This window comes from Hermetia illucens, chromosome 2 (assembly GCF_905115235.1).
Source record: "Hermetia illucens chromosome 2, iHerIll2.2.curated.20191125, whole genome shotgun sequence".
Taxonomy (NCBI): Eukaryota; Metazoa; Arthropoda; class Insecta; order Diptera; family Stratiomyidae; genus Hermetia; species Hermetia illucens.
Genome location: NC_051850.1, coordinates 117369214 through 117387981, shown reverse-complemented (window position 1 = coordinate 117387981; position 18768 = coordinate 117369214). Strand labels below are relative to the sequence as shown.

At 41.0% G+C, this 18768-nt stretch overlaps 1 protein-coding gene across 1 annotated transcript in view; it reads right to left on the bottom strand.

Annotated features, from left to right (window-relative positions):
• Nucleotides 1-5439, bottom strand: part of LOC119649408 (polycomb group RING finger protein 3) — an 8058-nt gene extending 2619 nt beyond the window's left edge. The window contains exons 1-2 of the mRNA XM_038051544.1: nucleotides 5171-5439; nucleotides 4928-5080 (exon numbers count right to left, since the gene is read on the bottom strand). Of these exons, the coding sequence (XP_037907472.1) occupies nucleotides 4928-5080; nucleotides 5171-5276 (259 nt within the window). The 5' untranslated portion in view covers nucleotides 5277-5439. The remainder of the gene's footprint in view (nucleotides 1-4927; nucleotides 5081-5170) is intronic.
• Between the last annotated feature and the right edge of the window lie 13329 nt (nucleotides 5440-18768).

The window sequence follows — 18768 nt, the reverse complement described above, 5'->3', positions numbered from 1 at the left end:
TACAAAGAACCCGAGCACATGCGCACTCTGTCGAGCGGAGAAGTGACTTTATAGACAGAAAACACGGAACTCGGGAACTACAAGATGTACCAGCTGGGTTGCACATTAATAATAGAAAGATGAAATATATGGTGACAATGTCAACATCAAAAATGAGAACAATAAAGATAGGAGAGTAAAACTTTGGAACTGTTGAAAATTTCTCCTATCTACGGTCGAAAATCACAACCGATAGCAGCGATGAGAACGAAATCCACGTACGTTGTTGACAGTCAACGTGGTCGATTTCAGTTTACAACCAGTGAAAGCCTGTAAGTTGGAACTTAAGGATACACTGAAAGTTTTCCCTGTTTGTGAAAGGCAACTAAAAGGGATAGAAATATGTCGACTAGCAACCTGCAAATTTCGAAACTTTGTTGTAACCGAAACTGAGTAACATTTTCCTCTTGCGGCAATATGATTCTGTGCTTTGGAAAGCCAAGTGGCAGCAGATGCGAACCCGGCATCAAATTGTTTCTGCCGGCTATCACAACGTGCGCTCTTTTGACCTGGGAGCCAGTTTCTGACAGGACTCTGACCCTAAGATTCTGGGCCAGATTAAGGAGCTTCAAAATTGTACAGTGCTACGCACCAACGAATACTTTCGATAACTACAATAACACGTTCCAAGGTGGGTTCTAGCAACACCTTACTCGGACATGTGGTGATGGAGAAGCACGGTCTTGGTGACCGTAACGATAATAATAATCGTCGGCCCGACAATCCAATAGGATCTGGGTCTTAAAGCGTGTCAGAGAATTTCATTCAATAGCGTAACGATACACTAGGACTATGGTACTTTATCAATATTGTCAGTTATACGCTTGCCCTGATTTTGCTCAAGTACTCATTCACACCGATTGGTATTCGACATCTGATCACGATACAAATCTCTCTGCCACCTGTGAGATATGAACCGTTAACTCTATTACGACAGCAAAGCGCTCTAACCACTGAGCAAACCCGACACGTGGCGGTAATGGTGGGAGATTTGTGGATTCCTGCAGCTTACACTGCCTCATCATTGGTGGCATATTGTGTGAGCACAGAGCTTGCTGGTTGAGTTTCAACTGACCGACACCGTACGAGCAAACAGATTGTCCACTTTGCGATCAATGATAGATTTAGGAATTGTCTTCTGAATGTGCGTAACAAGATAGGCGCTGACTTCGGCCTCAAAAGGAATCAGCATCTGGTAGCCTTCGCTTGCGTTTTGCGTATGCCACTTCTCACAAGTTTAGTGAACTGCAACGATGAAGTTCCGCCTCTTGTGGATGAAATGGCTAGTCACCGTTACATGCGGATGCGGACGATTCCTCCAAACAGAACAGAAATCATATCGGCCGTCAATGCTCTCAAACGGAGTAAAGCTGACGGGTTCGACGGTCTCCCGCAGAATTATTTATCGCTGCCCTGCAGATTCCATCGATCTGCTTCCATCGTGAGAATCCGAGGCGTTTCCCAAAGAGTGGAGGAAGAGGATGATCGCTAAGATTCCAAAGAAAGGCACCCTTTTGAATGTGACAATTTGAGCGCTCCCTATCGTTACAAAGATAACACCTAAGATAATCCTGGAACGCATCAAGAACACCTCGAAAGCTTGATCTTCAGACAGCAGGCTGGTTTCCCCTCTAGATCCTTCTTTATTGGCCACATCAACATCGTACGCTTCATTTTTGAACAGTGCGTGGAGATTAGATCTTCGCTTCACCTGCTCTTCATCAATTTCGAGAAAGCTTTCGACAGCGTGAACAGGGAGAGCATCTAGTGTGCTCATTCCGAAGAAACCAATCTTGTCGGAGACGTTCTTCATGCTGCCTTGTCCGGAGGACGTTGATATCTTTTCTCAAAAACCTCGACTACGCTAATGACATCAATTTGCTCTCTCACCGGGTCATTGCCAAATAGTCCAGGATTTGGAAAGAGAGGTAAGTAGAATCATACTGAAGATAAATAACAACAAAGAAAAAGGTTCTCAGTCTGACGGGTCATCGTACTCTCACTATCTACATTAATGTGCAGAGCATGGAAGGCGTCGATCAATTTGCATATCTAGACGACGATGGCCCCGAGCTTGATATCACCCGAGACATTAACAGTGCTAGATCCGATTTCACTGTGTTGTCTGAAATCTGGAAACGCATTTACTTCAAGACGTCAAGATGAGACTATGCTGTGCTAGTGTTCTTTTTATGGTGCTATATGGGAGGCACATGGAAAGTGACCCCCACCATCACTCGAATTCTCCAAGACTGTCTGGGTCGTATCGTTGGAGTACGCTAATCTTCTTTCTGTGTTATTACATGGGAGTAGCACATGATAACCCACCACTACTGTTACTCAAAAGCTCCAAACCTTCGCTAACAACTGTTTGCGATGTCTGATTGGAATAGGCTGGCCTGATACAATTTCGAACGCAGAAGTTCGTCAGCGTGCAGATTGGTTACCCGGGACATGTTCCTCCAAAGGTGAAAGTGGTCCTGGGTAGGGCAAACATTAAGGGAGGGCGAAAACTCCATTGCTGGCTATGTCATGCAATGGAAACTACTATCCTAAGATAGACGACGAGGGATCGCCTTAGGAGCACATGGCGAAGAATAGTGAAGGGGGAATGCAAGCGTGTTGGGAAGTCCTGAGGGATCCCTGAAGTGCATTTTAGCAAACTCCCAACGATTGCACATAGGCATGGTTGACGCGCCGCATTAAGTGGATAATTGCAACCATATGTGATTGGACGATCAACATCCGTTGTTCGTCTTGTTTTAGATACGGATGAAATATGCGCGTGAGATGCTTGGTAAAAGCTCTTCCTTTCTCAGCGACACGTCGAACCCGAGATCAGATAATCTTAAAGGGAATTAGCTTTGAATTCACATTTTTATGTTTTCCCTCAATCTCCATAGTCTGCGGCCGATTTTCAAACAAGCCTCAATATAATAATAATAACTGCAGATATAAATACCATGGAAGGTCGCCCTTCTCCATCTGAACGCTAAATCTATAGGAACGGTCCTTCACGAGGTGATTAGCACGGTTGAGCGGTCGTTACACTGCTAGAAGCATACTTTAGCTGCCTTTCTGAATATAGAGGGGGTATTCAACCGCGTAAGTACTAAAACCATCAAGGGAAGGATGGCTTATCCAATGGGTAGTATCCATACTAACCAGGATAATCTAATCTGATCTGGGAGGTAGACATTTATTCCAAGGTGTGAATAGAGGGGCACCCCAGGTTGGTGGTGGATAGTAATGAATTAAGTTTCCCTCCGTTACGAGTGAAATTATCGAGGGCCCGTTGGGAACAAGAAGCACAAGGGTACAAGATACTAAATCCAACGAAAATGGAGCTAATGCTATTTACCACCAAGCCAAGAAAGAGAAATTTTGAGGTGCAAAATTGGAAAACCGGTGATATGTTGCAAGGTTTATAACATAACATTCTTTACCGGTCAGAGTCGGTGCGAGAGTATTCTTGGATACGCATAGTATAGCCATCCTAGGGTCTTCGCCAGTGTATTCCAAGCGAAGACGATGGCTGGGCCATGATCCGAACCTTAAGCACCCATTAAGCCTTTGCATTTAATGGCGACATCCTTGAGGCTGGTGGAGCAGTGTGACAAATAAAAGAGAACCTAGTCCTTCTATGATAAGACATGATCGCCAGAACTTTTGGAACACAAATGCATATATGATTACAGCGGTTTTCACGGAGCGGTGGCCTATATGAGATCATGCCGCCAGACTCGAATTTATGGAGAAAACCGCAAACACTTTTTTTTGCGATTGTCCAGCTCTAGCTGGGCTAGGCTGCAAACTTCAAAGAGATATCTGGTTACAGGATGGGGAAGCTACTATCCTTCGTAAAACTGGCTCTGAAGGTGTGATCCGTTTAAATTCTGCTTCCCTTGTCCTTCCCACAGAAGTCACGGTCTTGGAGGCTTGCATCATAAAAACCGCGCACTGCGGCGCTCATTGGGCTCCTCGGAAAGGCCGCTGTCACTCGCTTACCTACACAACTAGCGCTTTGCTAAACCGTACAAGCAGAAGACGACTCCTGAGTCCATTACTAACCCGACATGGTCAATTTCATTTCGCGTTCATTGTCAACCGCTTGAAACCCTAGTGACTTTGTGGTAAGCTCTGTGGTCCAACAATAATTCGATACAGAAGAGTAATTGAATGGAGTACAGCATCAACATTAGACATCAGAAAAGTAACATTGTGACTATGACTAGGAATCGGAACGCCAAACACAAAACAAAACGGACATTATCTTTTGAGTTGACAATCTCTTGGGAAGGTATTTCTACTATTTTTACTATTATATGAAAGACCTCGAACTTGATCAACAACAAGCTGACAGATTTTTCTCGTTTCATTATCCTAGGTAAGCCTTGTTTTGCGTAGCGGAGAAGCAGGCATAGAAACAGGACCATAATGTAGCACATTTTAGGTTTTGTCGTCAGCGATTAAATGTCAAAATTCTGTTTCTATTCCTATTGCAAATGCACTGAATTCTGCTTTTGTTTTATGCGACAAGGCTTTAGTCGTGATGTTCGAGGTTACCACAAACCTGCCAAAAATTATTTAGGTTATCAGCACTGTGTTGGATGTCTAGTGCGCTGTGAACTCTGATATTTGCAAGACCACTCATTTTCAACTAAATTAGGAATAGCATTACTCGGACAAAGTTATGAATGGTTCGCCGACATTGTTAGCGCCAACGCAAATAACCCAAATACCCGCCAGGTCAGGATTTGATTCGGTGTTTCGTATTTCTGCATTTGGGACAATTTACTCTTCTGACGACAGTATGGATACGTGAATCACATAACTCTCAGCCTCATAAGCACTGTAATTGAGTATTCGAAATCATTTGAGTACTTACTTCCCTGTAAATTCGGCACCAACTTGTAGACGATGTCTTGCATTGTTCGGTCGAAGCTGATGTATTGCAGTGGATGCGACTGGTGGATAACATTTTTGCAGGTCGGGCACGTTTTCTTCTCCTCAAGATGTTTCACAAGGCAACTTTTGCAAACTGTAAAACCAAAAGTATTCATTTAGCACTGCAAACGCCAGAATTTCCAAGCGAAAGGCCCTTAATCGCTATTTGGCACAATTGTCTTACAGGTATGTAAACATTCGGTGACTGTCGTCGCATCGATAAAGTAACCACTGCATATTTTACAGGTGATATGAGCATTCAAAGTAATCAACTTTATTTTGCGCTCCATTACGAACAGAAATTGAACGTAGCAGGATATTGCATTGCACAAGATAATTAATTGAAAAATCCGATCGGGAAACTCGGAGGTGTGAAGAATCAGCGCCCAAAGAACCAAGAAATTGACACGACAAGACTTCAACTCTCGACATTAGACGGCGTCAAGTTGCTTGACCTGTTGTCATTTCATGTTGGGGGTGCATATCATGTAGTACTAGAGTTGTTTGACTGTTGGAAGCTAATTGGAATGTTAAAAGGGTCGAGCATTGGACGTACTTAAGCGATGTAATGGAAAAGCAATAATTGGTAAAAGGAAGAAGTTCTTTATTTGAGTGTTAATGAGAAATACTGTGATGCTTCTATAAACTCTGAATGTTGGGATTGCTCAGATCTTTTCATTAACATACCGTAATTGTATGTATTGATTTTTATACAATAACATGATAAAACTGATGAGATTTTCTGCAGTTAATTAAACTTCGTTCTCAAGTTAATTGCCGTTGCCTTTGCTTCCTACTTAAATCAAAGTAGTGAAAGAAAGGTATTTTAAATTCGTAATGGTTACATATTTTCATTTCATAAAATCAATTTTCGTCAGAAGGTAAAAGTTTCCAGTTCCCTAATTTTCCAATAAGACATATCTGTTTAAACCTTAAGGGGTAACTCACTGCAAAGGTCTAAAAAAATTAGGTTTTTGGCAATTTTTTTCTGGTAGAAGAAAAGTCCATAGAGGAATACAAATGGGTAATTATTGCGCATCTGCTTAAGTATATTCCAGTAAATTTTTGTAAAGATATATATAACAAGTCGGGAAACCGGAAGCTTAACGCTTGAGGTAAAAAAGGTTTTGTGTTTCTCTATATGAGGAGCTCTCAATTGGCTGAAAGCATTGACTCGAGATATTTAAATCGCTCAGTTCTGTCAATGGTAGTAACCTGCCCAGAACTGAGCGATTAAAATATCCGGGGTCAATGCTATTAGAGAATGGAGAACCGAGTAATGAAATTCCTTCACGCATTAACGCAACCTGGATGAAGTGGCGTTCCACAACTGGTGTTCTTTGTGATCGATGAAGGATCCCAATGTCGTCCTTCTTCCGCTCTCTATAGTTGAGAGTGAGGCCGGCCGACTATAAAAGACAATGAACGGCGTCTTGCGGTAATGGAGACGAAGATGTTACATTGGACTAGTGGCGTAACACGTTTTGATCACATCCTCCGAAATGAAGATATCCGCGATCGATATGGGGTTGAACCGATCGTAGAAAAACTGCGAGTGAAGCGTTTTCGATGGTATGGTTACGTGATTCGCGCAAAGGAGAATTCACTTACCAATATTAGTCTGAACATCGAAGTCAATGGTAAGCGCCCAAAAGGCCGGCCGAAACAACGGTGGCTAATGCGCTAGGTTCGGATTTAAAGGCCTCGCGATTACATCCAGATAAGGCATTTGATAAAATAAAGTGGCGAAACCGATCACGACGACTGGACCCCACTTGTGAACGGGACAAAGGCTGAAGAAAAAGAAGATGTGAGGAGCCACATCTTGATAATAGTCAACTTCATACGCTTCCACACTCTGAGTTTAAAATTATTAACAAATGCGAAGAATTTAACCTACGACAGATAGAAACAAGTCGGAATACCGGAAGCTCGTGCTTCGGATATAAAGGTTTTGTGTTCATCTTATCTAAGAAATTTCAACGCACATTTTTCTATCCGTATACAGCTACAAAATTACGAGACATACGTACATATTACAGCCGTAGATGTTACGCTCACCCTAAACAAACAAACTGCCTATTTCCGAATACTGTACACATATATGCTTGTATATAAATTGATCGTACCCATATTTCCGATTTACTTCTTATATCTATTTGAATTAGGCACTACCCGTTCATTAGCACGCATATATTATATACCTACATGCGCATATGTCTGGTTGACAAATAACTAAAAAACTAAAACAAAATAATTCTCTGCGACCCAATTGATAAGAACTCATTTCGTTGTGGTATTGACGAATTGATATGTGATGATGACGTCATGCAGGTTATAGAGTGCACGAAATTACGAAAAATTGTGAAGTTTCACCCCCTATAACTTTGTTAATAATAGTTGGATTTTCTTCAAACTTGACCAAACTGTGCATTATGTTCTTCATTACACGCATGCCAAATTTGGTACTCCGGGAATGAACATAAGGGGGGTACCGGGTAGATTTCTAAAATGTGGAAATATACTATTATTAACTTTATTTGTGCAGATATCGGAACCGGATATATTTTGAGGCCTAGATTTCGTAGAGATGCACTACCGAGATTTTTTTCAGATTTTTCGGTTGGATAGGTTCTGAGAACGAGACCTGTTACACTTTTTGGGGGTCATATTTTGAGCCCTCATTCCGCTATGTTTCACTCAATATCAAATATTGAACCAGTTTCGAAAAGTACTAATTGGGACCTTTCATTTGATACCCCACATGGCCACATTTTATGAAAAAAAATTTTGCACCCTCCTTTCACATGTATGGGGAGCCCCTCCTTAAACTTAACACAAAATGGCGTTAGTTGCTGCATGTAAAGGGAACGGCAGATCGCATACTCCTACCAATTTTCGTGACAATCGGTTCAGCCGTTTCCGAATAAATCTGCTGTGACAGACAGACAGACAGACAGACAGACAGACGGACAGACAGACAGACAGACAGACAGACAGACAGACAGACGGACAGACAGACATCGAATCGATTCTAATAAGGTTTTGTTTCACACAAAACCTTAAAAAGGGCCGGGGAGAAGTAGATTCTTGATGAATGGAATTTTAATATTTCATTCGAATGTCAATTATTCTCGTTAATTATGACATCAGCATCTTATTTGTATGACTTAGGATGCGGTAAATTCGCACGAAATTGGTAAGTTTGAACTGCTATAACTTTGTCACTAATAGTCGGATTTCAATAAAATTTGCTATATATATGCACGAGACCGTCCTTCGGTGCAAAATTTAGTATTCCTAGGATGAACTTAAGAAGTAGATTCTTCGTAAATGGGACTCTAATATTTCACGCGAATGTCAATTATTCTCGTTAATTATGATGTCAGCATCTTATTTGTATGACGCGAAATTGCTAAGTTTGAACTGCTATAACTTTGGCGTTAATGGCCAGATTTTCATGAATGTGTATGCGAATTGTGGTCCTCTGTGCTGGTGCGAAATAGGTAGGCCTAGGATGAATTTAAGGGTTCTTATTAGTAAATTTTTAAAAGTTGGTAATACACTATTAATAAGTTTATTTGAGCAGATATCGGAATGGGACATATTTTGAGGCCTAGATTTCACCTGGGTTGGGTAGTTCCCGGAAATTAATCCTGTCTCACTTTAAGTGCGTACATTTTGACTCCTTACTCACGCACTTTGCAAAAACTAATATCAGTTTCGGAAACGACTAATCGAGCCCTTTCATTTGATACCTCACATGACTATATCTGGTGAAAAAAATTCCACTTAAATTTATGTCACTCACTGTGTGCGTGTGATTTCATAGTTCCCATCTGTTCACCAAATTTCGTTCGGATCGGTTTAGCCGTATTGGAGGAAAGTGCGTGTGACAGATAGACAGGCAGACAGATAGTGAATCGATTTTATTGAGGTTTTGTTTTGGATAAAACCTTAGAAATGGAGGCACTGCAACAATTCCCCTGAAAATTGTAAAATTTGAAATTTCCTACGACATGCAGTATAACGAGTCGCAATTTAAAGCTAGAAGAAAAAATAGTCCACAGAATTCAAAGGAATTTTTAAGCCAATAAAAAAACCGATTCCCGGAAAATTCTACAGCCGCCTGACCCCTTACGGCACACCTTTTAGGTTTAGGATAGCAAGGATGGTTCTTCTAATGGTTTTAAGAAGCTCAATTTTAACTGGCGAATGGAGTGGAGTCGGTTGTTCGCACTAGTAATTCTGAAAATAGCTCAACTTACATATATAATTCTTATTGTCTACTGATTCGCCTTTACATACGGTTTCACACACATTACAATATCTAACTCTATACAATGAAATATGTTTATTCATAGATTTCGTAAATTTTATGCTTACAACACATATTTTTTTAGAACTGATTACAATTCAAACTAATTCATAACGCGGAAACAGTGGCAATTGGCTCAATGATCAATTTTTAATCTAACTTGGCAATTTGACAACCGTAAAATATTATTTTGCCAAAGAATGTTACATCGAAATATTAAGAGAAATGTTAACAATATCAACCAATTCCAATTTTTTAATAGATATAGAGTGAAAACAAATGGATCAATATTGAGTAATAATAATTAATAATCGTAAAGTATGCCGTACCCTTGAGCACCACCTTGCTGTGCTGCGGTAGTTTGTAGTAGTTGGCTATTATAGTAAGCGCTCCCAAACATAATTGTGGAATCTAAGGCTATTGAGTCTTTAAGTGCTAAGAAATCACAAACTTCGAATCCACCCGCAACTATGAGCGTCGCAGGGAGGCGCGGATTTCGAGGGCCTCATTCATGTTCCCGACAGAGCAATCTTTGACTTAATAAGCAAGGTTTTCGCAATAGCCCCAGCAAGCAATCGCAGCTATTAGTTGTGTCAGGCGGCTCAAGTTCACCATCATGAACACTAGGCTGAGCAGGACAAATGTTGACTACCCGCCCTCCAAAGGAGGGTGGAGGATGCTAGGATGCTGGGATAAAATTCATGAACGGCAGGGGTGATAAATCCACGAACATAGAGGGTTTTAGCTTGGTCTTCGAACTGAACCAAAAGAGTCTGAAGCTGTTCAGGAACAATCGCCATATGATGCACCACTTTTTCCTGGAAAGATGGAGAGTCAATCATACCAGGAAATTGTAGAGCATCATTTTATTTAGAGAGCGAAGAGCAATATTAGTCTTCGACTCATACAAAATAGAACTAATTGCAACATCCTCAATGCACTTTTCTACAATGGATTTGCAGGCGGGGGATAGTGCATACATTGGCGCCCTGGCGAAGTAGTTGTAGGCCAAATCCTACGTATTAGTACCTTCTCCTGTGCCTTTAACGGAATGAGCGGAAGAAAGAGATGCCGCTGACGTCAATGGCACTGACTCGATTCCAGTTTGTGGAGTTAGATTTGTGCTGACCGGTTACCGTGAATCAGAGGAGGCACTAAATAGAAAACAGAAGAGTGTTTTGCATGAAGAGGCGATACCCTTTGTGGAGGAGGCCATGGGCACTGCTGAACTACGAAATAAGGCGATTCGCAGATAAATCGATTATGAGGCGACCGAGTCTTTGACGGTAGAGTATGAAGGAAATTTGTCGATACACCAACTGTAGCATATACTTTTAACTATTTTCTATTAGATATAAGACAACGCTTATGTTAAAAAACGTCATAGTTGGTCAAAACAACTTATAGTGTACGAAGCCTTTTCCTTTCCGCTGGCAGCAAGGCCGACAAATCTGTAGGACTGTCCTTATATATTTCTGATACAAAAGCCATATGCTCGATACCAGGTTAATGACAAGAAGAACGATAAATTATTCCCAGCGTGAAAAGTCATATGAGTCTGCTCTTCCACCCATGGTTTCAGATCCGGAAGGCAAGTACGGAATAGTTTGAGCGTATATTACTTTAGTTAAGTGGATCTATGCTGAGCTAACGCAAAGATTGGACTTAGGCCTCATACAGCGATGCGCTCCTTACACTAGGCCTATGTTTGGCTATGCATCCGTAATGTGGTGGGCAAAGAACCAAGTTATTGCACTTCAATCTATGCCTGGTTTTCTTATACCACATCCTGATTGTTATCAAGCGTCCTTTAGGTGCCAAATTCCTCCTTCCCTTCTTACGACTATATTGACGTACGTACTTCTTCGTCAAACGCAATTCTATTTGTTATATCCTGTTTATATTTCCCCTGTCTGTCTTAGCCCTTCTCACTTGTGGGAGAAAATCATCGACAAATTGTTGGAAGTCCTAGCTATAGTTTCACCTTTCATTGCCTCTGGTAACTGGTGCTCTTCATCTTCCTTCCTTCCGAGTTTTGCGCAATTCTGTTAAGTTCAACTAAACGCCAATTTCGAAGGTATCCAAGCCCTTCTGGTCTCATATCCGTAACTCCGCCTAAAATGAGAAAAATCATTTCTACATTAAGTTAGTCCCACTTCAACAATTTCTATGGTTTGGTATTACCGGTGTCATGAGTACGGTTTTTCCTTGGGTCCATGTATAACCGTCTCTCGTACACGATGCCCCACAGCCTGATTGCGAAAGGATCAGGGCTGGCTAGCTTCAATTTGAGTAGCTTCAGCACCTCAAAGAGATAGATGAAAAACAATAAAACAACTTTGAGCCGAAAATTGCAGCTATTTCGGTTCAGATTCAACTATTGGGGTTATAAGTTTACATACCACTACACTGTATTCAAAGAATTTCGTGCAAAAATCACACTTTTTCATCTGTTTCCGAATAGCACTAGCACCGCTTTACCGTCTCATTTGGAATAACAAAGGACAGCTTTCAGGTGTACATGGTCTATCTTGTATTTTAGCTAGAGGGGTACATTGCGGTTTTGGATGCAAATAGGTGAATGACGACTGCAAGACATGACAGCAGTCAGTATGTCCCAATTCCACATGATCGTATGGTTGGCTAACGTAAAAACATCCGAAGCCAAAACTTCGGTCCCCAACCCTGAAAAGGATTTCATGAATGTGGGTCACGACTTTCCCATTTCAAGAATATACTCATAGCACTCCCTGTGACTGAAAGAGAAAGAAGTTGATGGGCGATTGTTGATGGGAAAGGGGTTGATGGGCGAAACGTTCTGCTACCGAAACTTGGACAGCGCCTTGGATAGTTATTGACCTCGCGGCTACGACCTTTGGTTACCGTTGTTTAGAAAAGGGGAATTCGAATAACAAACAACTACTGATTCCTTTTGAAAAGCTAATAGCTTCGCCTTTGCCACAACTCAGGCATTGAAACAACACATTGTCAGGACATTTTACTAGCTAAGATTGGTCTAAATATTGAAATCCACCACACCGCCAACCGAAACTTAGGTGCGTTGATACAACTTCAGCCGGGCCAAAACAGGGAAAATTGGCTACTTCCATTTCAGACGAGCCAACCCTGCTACTGAACCGGATCAAGGCCAGTGAAGAATAAAAGTTATTAGGGTATTAAATTTGCTATTTAGAAACGAAACAAATTTGGAGACAACATATTTAAGTGATGGGACATTGAAGGAAGAAGGTGTGCCAATAATACTGTTATAGTGGTCCCCGCTATAGTGATGGCATGTTCCTTTTTATAATTGATTTGGCAACTACTTGTATTCAATGCTTCAATGCTTAAATTTCGCTGGTGCTTTCGTTTGTTGAGTACACTTTTGATGGTCATTTTGCTGTATCCATTTAATTTGACCATCTGTGAAATGCCCTTCGTCTCTTTAGCCACGCGTGCCAAGGAAATCGGATGAATTATTTGATTAAAAGAGGCAATTTTGAGCTAATGAGCGTGATTCAACCCGTTTAGTGTCTGTCGGTTTCCTGTAAATTTCAAGATATAATTTTCCCAATAACAGGTCCAAGAAAGGTAATTGACCTTTCTTTCCCATCTACAAGGTAAACTGGATACTGGGGTGCGATCTATTGCAGTTTTTGATTTCGAGCTCTTCCAAAATAGTGGCATCCGACTAGCCCAAGCTAATTTCATTTCCAAGTTGGTCATCGAGGCTCCTTTTAACTATTTATAATCCTTACTATTTATAATAATTACTCCTAAATGTAAATAACTTCATATATTGTTTTACCTTACATTTCCATTGAAGGTCTCTTTGTTGTTGATGTAGGCAATACTCTAGTGTAGCGATCGCTTCTTTAACCGGGACACTCGAAAAAGAGCCTTGATGCCAAAATACACCAAGATTTTGCCTTCCGCGATATCCCAAATCAATAGGAAAGCGTTGGAAAACTCACTTGAATTCTTGACCGATCTAGCCTGAAACTGTTTTTCCATATTCTGGAATTCCTTCACTAGCCATTTAGCTATTTGACGCGTGCGAGATATTTTCACGAAAACGATTTTTCTCATCTTCTTAGATGGTTTATGAATCCCAAAATTGGTTAGCATTCATTATAATCCTGTCCATCGATTTGGAGGGCATATAAATAAATATATAAATCAGATAGGTTACTTGTAATTCCTGGTCTTCCGTCTTGAATTTCATTGAGAATGATTAACAATTTGGTGAGAAACTGCTGTATTGTGGCAGAATTTTTAAAGAATTAAAAGGATAAAGGAGGTCAATATAACTTCCATCTTAGGTCAGGATTTTTCACATAATGGTCACCCCGGTCGGCTCTCCTTTCAAAGACTCTACTGGCATCCTCTGGAAGGATTATGAGGCTGGTGATGTAGTGCTTGGGAAATGAAGGGAATCTATTTTCGTAGACATTCTTCATAACAATTTTTGATAATTTGCTTGCTTCTGCAAATTATATGTTTTGGATGCAATTTCCAATACTCTCTCTGCTCTAGTCATTTATGATTTGTACAGTGTTTTGCACAGTGATTTACAAAACTTCATGCTGCAAAACAGTTTGGGAGTTGGGGACGCGAGACCGATCCTTTGTCCTTGACGGTGAGCCTGTTACAAGGAAAATATGGTGCGAGCTGCCTCGATAGCAAAATAGTTCCCAAATTTAATCCGAAGGCAAACCCACGGGAAGAAAAACTCGCATTAGGATTTGGAAAAAAATCGATTTCATATAAAGACACGAAAGTTGAATACTACGAAATTCCACTTACATATATTTCATGACGGATAGCCTCACCCCACAATAATATCCGAATATCCAATGTTAGCGCCAATCAGGAATACAACGGCAAATTATGGCTGGGCCTAAACGCAATTGGCGAAACGAACAGGGCCACGCCAAAGTTAATCCAAAAAATAATCAAAAATAGTCAAAACAAGCAAATCTCGTATTAAAACCACTGTAGTGCATGCTCAATACTACTTGGTGGATGACTATGCCCCTGAACAAAATCTGGATGAAAAACGAAAACCAAAGGAAATTCTGTTACATATGTACATCTTTTTTGTACATGCGCCACTAAATAGAGTTTCATCTGGCGAGTACTTCCTCCATAGCTTCTCGACTCAGCCGAGTTTTATATTGATCATCGCCACAAATCGTCGTTTTTAACTTATTTCATTGGAAGGATGAAAGTACTTAATGTTTAGATGTAATATAAGTCACAGTACCAAAGCATGGGTCGGTACCCACGATGAAGTATAACCTAGAAAACACTTGCTGAACCAACACCAACAGCTTTGCTACCAAATTCTATCTCAACTTCGATATAATAATCGCTGGGAGTTCTTTGTTAACGAAAAACTACACATGGAGAAGGATGAAAGCGGGTTTCCAGCGCCTAAAATGAGACAAACTGTGGTAACTGCTTCTAGAGGTTGAGGGTCGGGTACGATTCACAAAACTGCTCGGAAAAAAGACCGAAGGAGCCTCGGACTGGAGTAAAAAAAACATATGCTCAAAACTGGTTTCCAAGCCATTTAAAAAATGAAACTATATAGGGACGAAGCCCATACGTAGAGGTATCTGGTTTGCATCGTTATACTAGGCGGGGCTACCAGGGATAGAGCAGTCCAGGGTGCTTATTGGGGGATACGAAACCCATACGCACAAAGCATTGCTTAAACCTCACCAAAAAGAACCTCCGAATCATAGTGGAAATTCTCACTGGCTATTGTCGGCTGAACTATCACCTAGGGAAACTAGGGATATCTACGGATACTGCCTGTAGGTTTTATGAGGAGGAGGACGAACCCTCTATACACGTCCTGGGGCAGTGTCCGGCACTTGTGCAAAGTAGGTCGAGGCATCTGGGAGAACACTTAATACCAGATGCAAAGCTGAAAGATCTGGAAGTAGGGAACATACTAAGTTCCTAACGGTTACAGGCCTACTTGAGATACTATGATCAATAGGCACACTATAATCAGTAAAAGGGGCACAACAGTTCTTCAAGGATGCGGTGCGACTTTCCCTTAACAGAATAATAATAATAATAATCTGGTTTGCATGGAAAGAAAATCGCAAACAAAGCATGGACCTCTTCAAATGAGACGACTTTCAACAAAATTGCCAAAATTGAACGTCATCACCTCCCTGATGAATATCAGAATATTTAGGGGTGCCAACATAGACTCAAATCACTACTTCGAATAAAAACACTACCTCAAATTCGCTCTGACAGGTAAGAATAGACACTGAATCGACGATCCATAACAAAGTCCTCTGTAACACCTATAATCGTAACTATGTCTTGGAGATAAAGCATCGACAAATGAACTTGATAACTACCTGGAAAACGTTATCATTGGCACGGCCACAAATATCCAGGCGAAAAAAAGTGGTTTGATGATAATTGTAAGTATAGCAACCGACGGAAATAAGAACGGGAGCACGCGTGGAAACTTATCACCAACTCCGTAGAGCGGAAATGTGACTCCGGAGACAGGAAAAGGAAGCCTGCAAGAACCAACAGGTCTGCGAACTCGAGGAATAAACGATAATCGAACCAGACGCGGTAGCTCCCCAAATAAATCAGGCGGCTTGAAACCATGTACACCTCGATGCTCATCTCGCCGAAACATTGCATCGATGAGTTGCGTATTTTGATGAACTGCTCACCAACCACAATATGGGCGAGTTGGACGTGCTCCACAGCCAATATATCGGCTAGTTGCAGGTCCCACCAACTGAAGACGACACCGACGAAGAAATGCTGCCACCACCGGAAGAAGCAATCCGTGAAATTCTTTGAATTATAAGTCCCCAAAAGTCGAGGGAATTACAGCCGAACTGGGTGAAGTGGAACCGTTTCACATTACTTCGAGCTAACCGTCCAACTCTTTCACCTTCGAATCAGGGAGTTCATTTCCCAAATGAGAAGGAAGTGAAGGAACAGAATTGTTAAAATTGTTAGTTCAAGAAACCCCTTGCCATGCGATCTCTTCACCAGTCAAGCTCAATCTTCTTCGCAACAGCAAGAATCCAAATGTATGGCGCAATACGACTCCATCTGCCAGCGTTCCTCAGCTTCCCTGTGTCTAGATAAAATTTGTTGAATCCCATCACACCTTCTACAAGAAAGAAAAATATGTGATCGGTGTTGCCCATAATCCCATTGGTCAGGGAATCGTGCATTCCTCACTTTGTATAAGTAAGACTGAAAACCACTATGCCCGCCTAGAAGCTGCGCTTATAGGTGATTTTTCGTTCATTAGCAAGAAATGCAACAGGGATCAATGCGGCGGTATCTCTCTCTGTATTTGTACAAGGCACTTATGATACACCTCCTTTCCAAGAGCATCAGCCTATACCTTCACTCCATACAGCAGATTGGACTGCGTTGCACTCATCAAGAGACGTCCCCTTCCAGTGACAGAACCCCAAACGTTTGCATTGGCCTATTTATGGTCGAATTCCCTGTTGCAGCTTTGTCCGTTGTCGCTATGATTTGTTCGAAAAACTTATCTTCGAATCGAGCGTCAATTCAAGGTACTTAATCGTTGATTTCAACACCATAATCAACTTGCCAATCGACACTGCAGACAGAGTCTGAATAATCTTTTTAGTTAACATGAATTCTTCGACTTTTTCCAGGAAAAAGCTGAAACTATGAGCAGTCATCGATCCGTGTATGAGTCATAGTCGACGAAGCAGATGCCAACCATCTGCAATTCAATAGATAACAATGTCTGTAGTCCTTCCTGGAATAACATCCCATTAGATAAATAAATCCCCGACCTTCCTGGAATAATATCCCATTAGATAAATAATTCCCCGACCTTCCAGGAACATTATCACCATGGGTAATAAAAGTCTGAACCCATATAGTAATTAAGATCACAGATCATAGGGAAACATGTTTTGTATAGTTTCCCTGTGTTAAAGATAAGAACCATGGGTCACAAGGAAATATGTGTTGTATATTTCCCTGTCGACTCATTAGTAAATAAGACCTAGTATTTAAGGAGGTGTAGAAAACGGAGATCAGCAGTTCCTCGAGTACTACCAGAGCGTAAGCACTCTGGCCCTCGTGAATGAATAAAAAAGTATAAAACAAATATCGTTTCATTTGTTAACCCATCTGTTAACAGTTATTTGTTAACTGGCGCCCAACAAAGGATTTGAACCTATCCTATTCCTTGATTAATTTTTTCACGGCAAAGTTATAGCCTTATACCGAGAGAGTGTATAGTACATGTAATAATCGCGTCGAGTTGCACGGTGTTATAGCAGTGATAAGTGGCATTCTGGCGAGCAATTAGAGACAGTTAAGTGTTAGTTATAGTTACCTGTGAAAATACGTCGATGTTAATCCTGTAAGTAATTATTTTTTGTAAAACCTTGTAGCTAATATTATCTACTTTGCTCTTATTTCTCTATTCTCTTTTGAAATTTCGTAAACTTCGAAAAAATGTCACTGAGCGCAGATGCCATTACTGACCTTATAACCCGAATCACTACGGAGATTGTATCTAAAATGCAACTCGAAGTGCAAGGGCAAATCAATGCATTAGCCATTGAAAGTCAAAAGATTTCAGCGGAAGCAGATGCCGCTTTAGAAACGCGATTTCAGTATGCACTCCAATCGCAAAAAAATGAATTATCTTCCCAATTTCATTCTGCTATTCCTTCTAAAGAAGTAAAAAAGTACGAAGATGTACAAATTAATGACGCTATTCCATGTGAAATTTCGCTGGACGTTGTAAAAACCGTGCCAGAATTTTCAGGAATAACTGAGAAATACCCCTCTTGGCGACAATCGGCCAAAGCGGCTATTAAGCCTTATGAGAGATACGTTGGATCAAATCGATATTATCAAGCGATTGCAATTCTTCGTAATAAAATTACAGGAGCAGCCGACACTGTCTTGTCTTCCTTTGGCACTCCTTTGAATTTTGAAGCTATTCTAGTTAGACTTGACCATACGTATTGTGATAAAAGACCATTGCATCTCTTAGAGCAGGAACTTTCAACTCTTCGGCAGGGTAAATTATCTATAGTAAAGTATTACGATACCGTGGAAAAACAGCTCACTCTAATAACAAACAAAGCGTTAATGCAATATTCCGAGAACCAGGAAGCATTGCAACTGCTGAATGAAAAATACAGGAGCGACGCACTGCGTGTATTTGTATCTGGATTGAATCGCCCATTAAGCGATATACTGTTTTCCAGCAGACCCGTAGATCTTCCTAGTGCTTTAGCGTTGGCTCAAGAATTGGAAATGAACCAAGAAAGGTCAGCTTTTGCTAGTGCATTCGCTGAACGAAAAACTTTCAATCCAATGCCTCGCAAACATTTTCCACAGTACAAGGTAGAGTCCCAAACAAAGAAACAGATTTTACCTACTCCCGAGCCTATGGATAT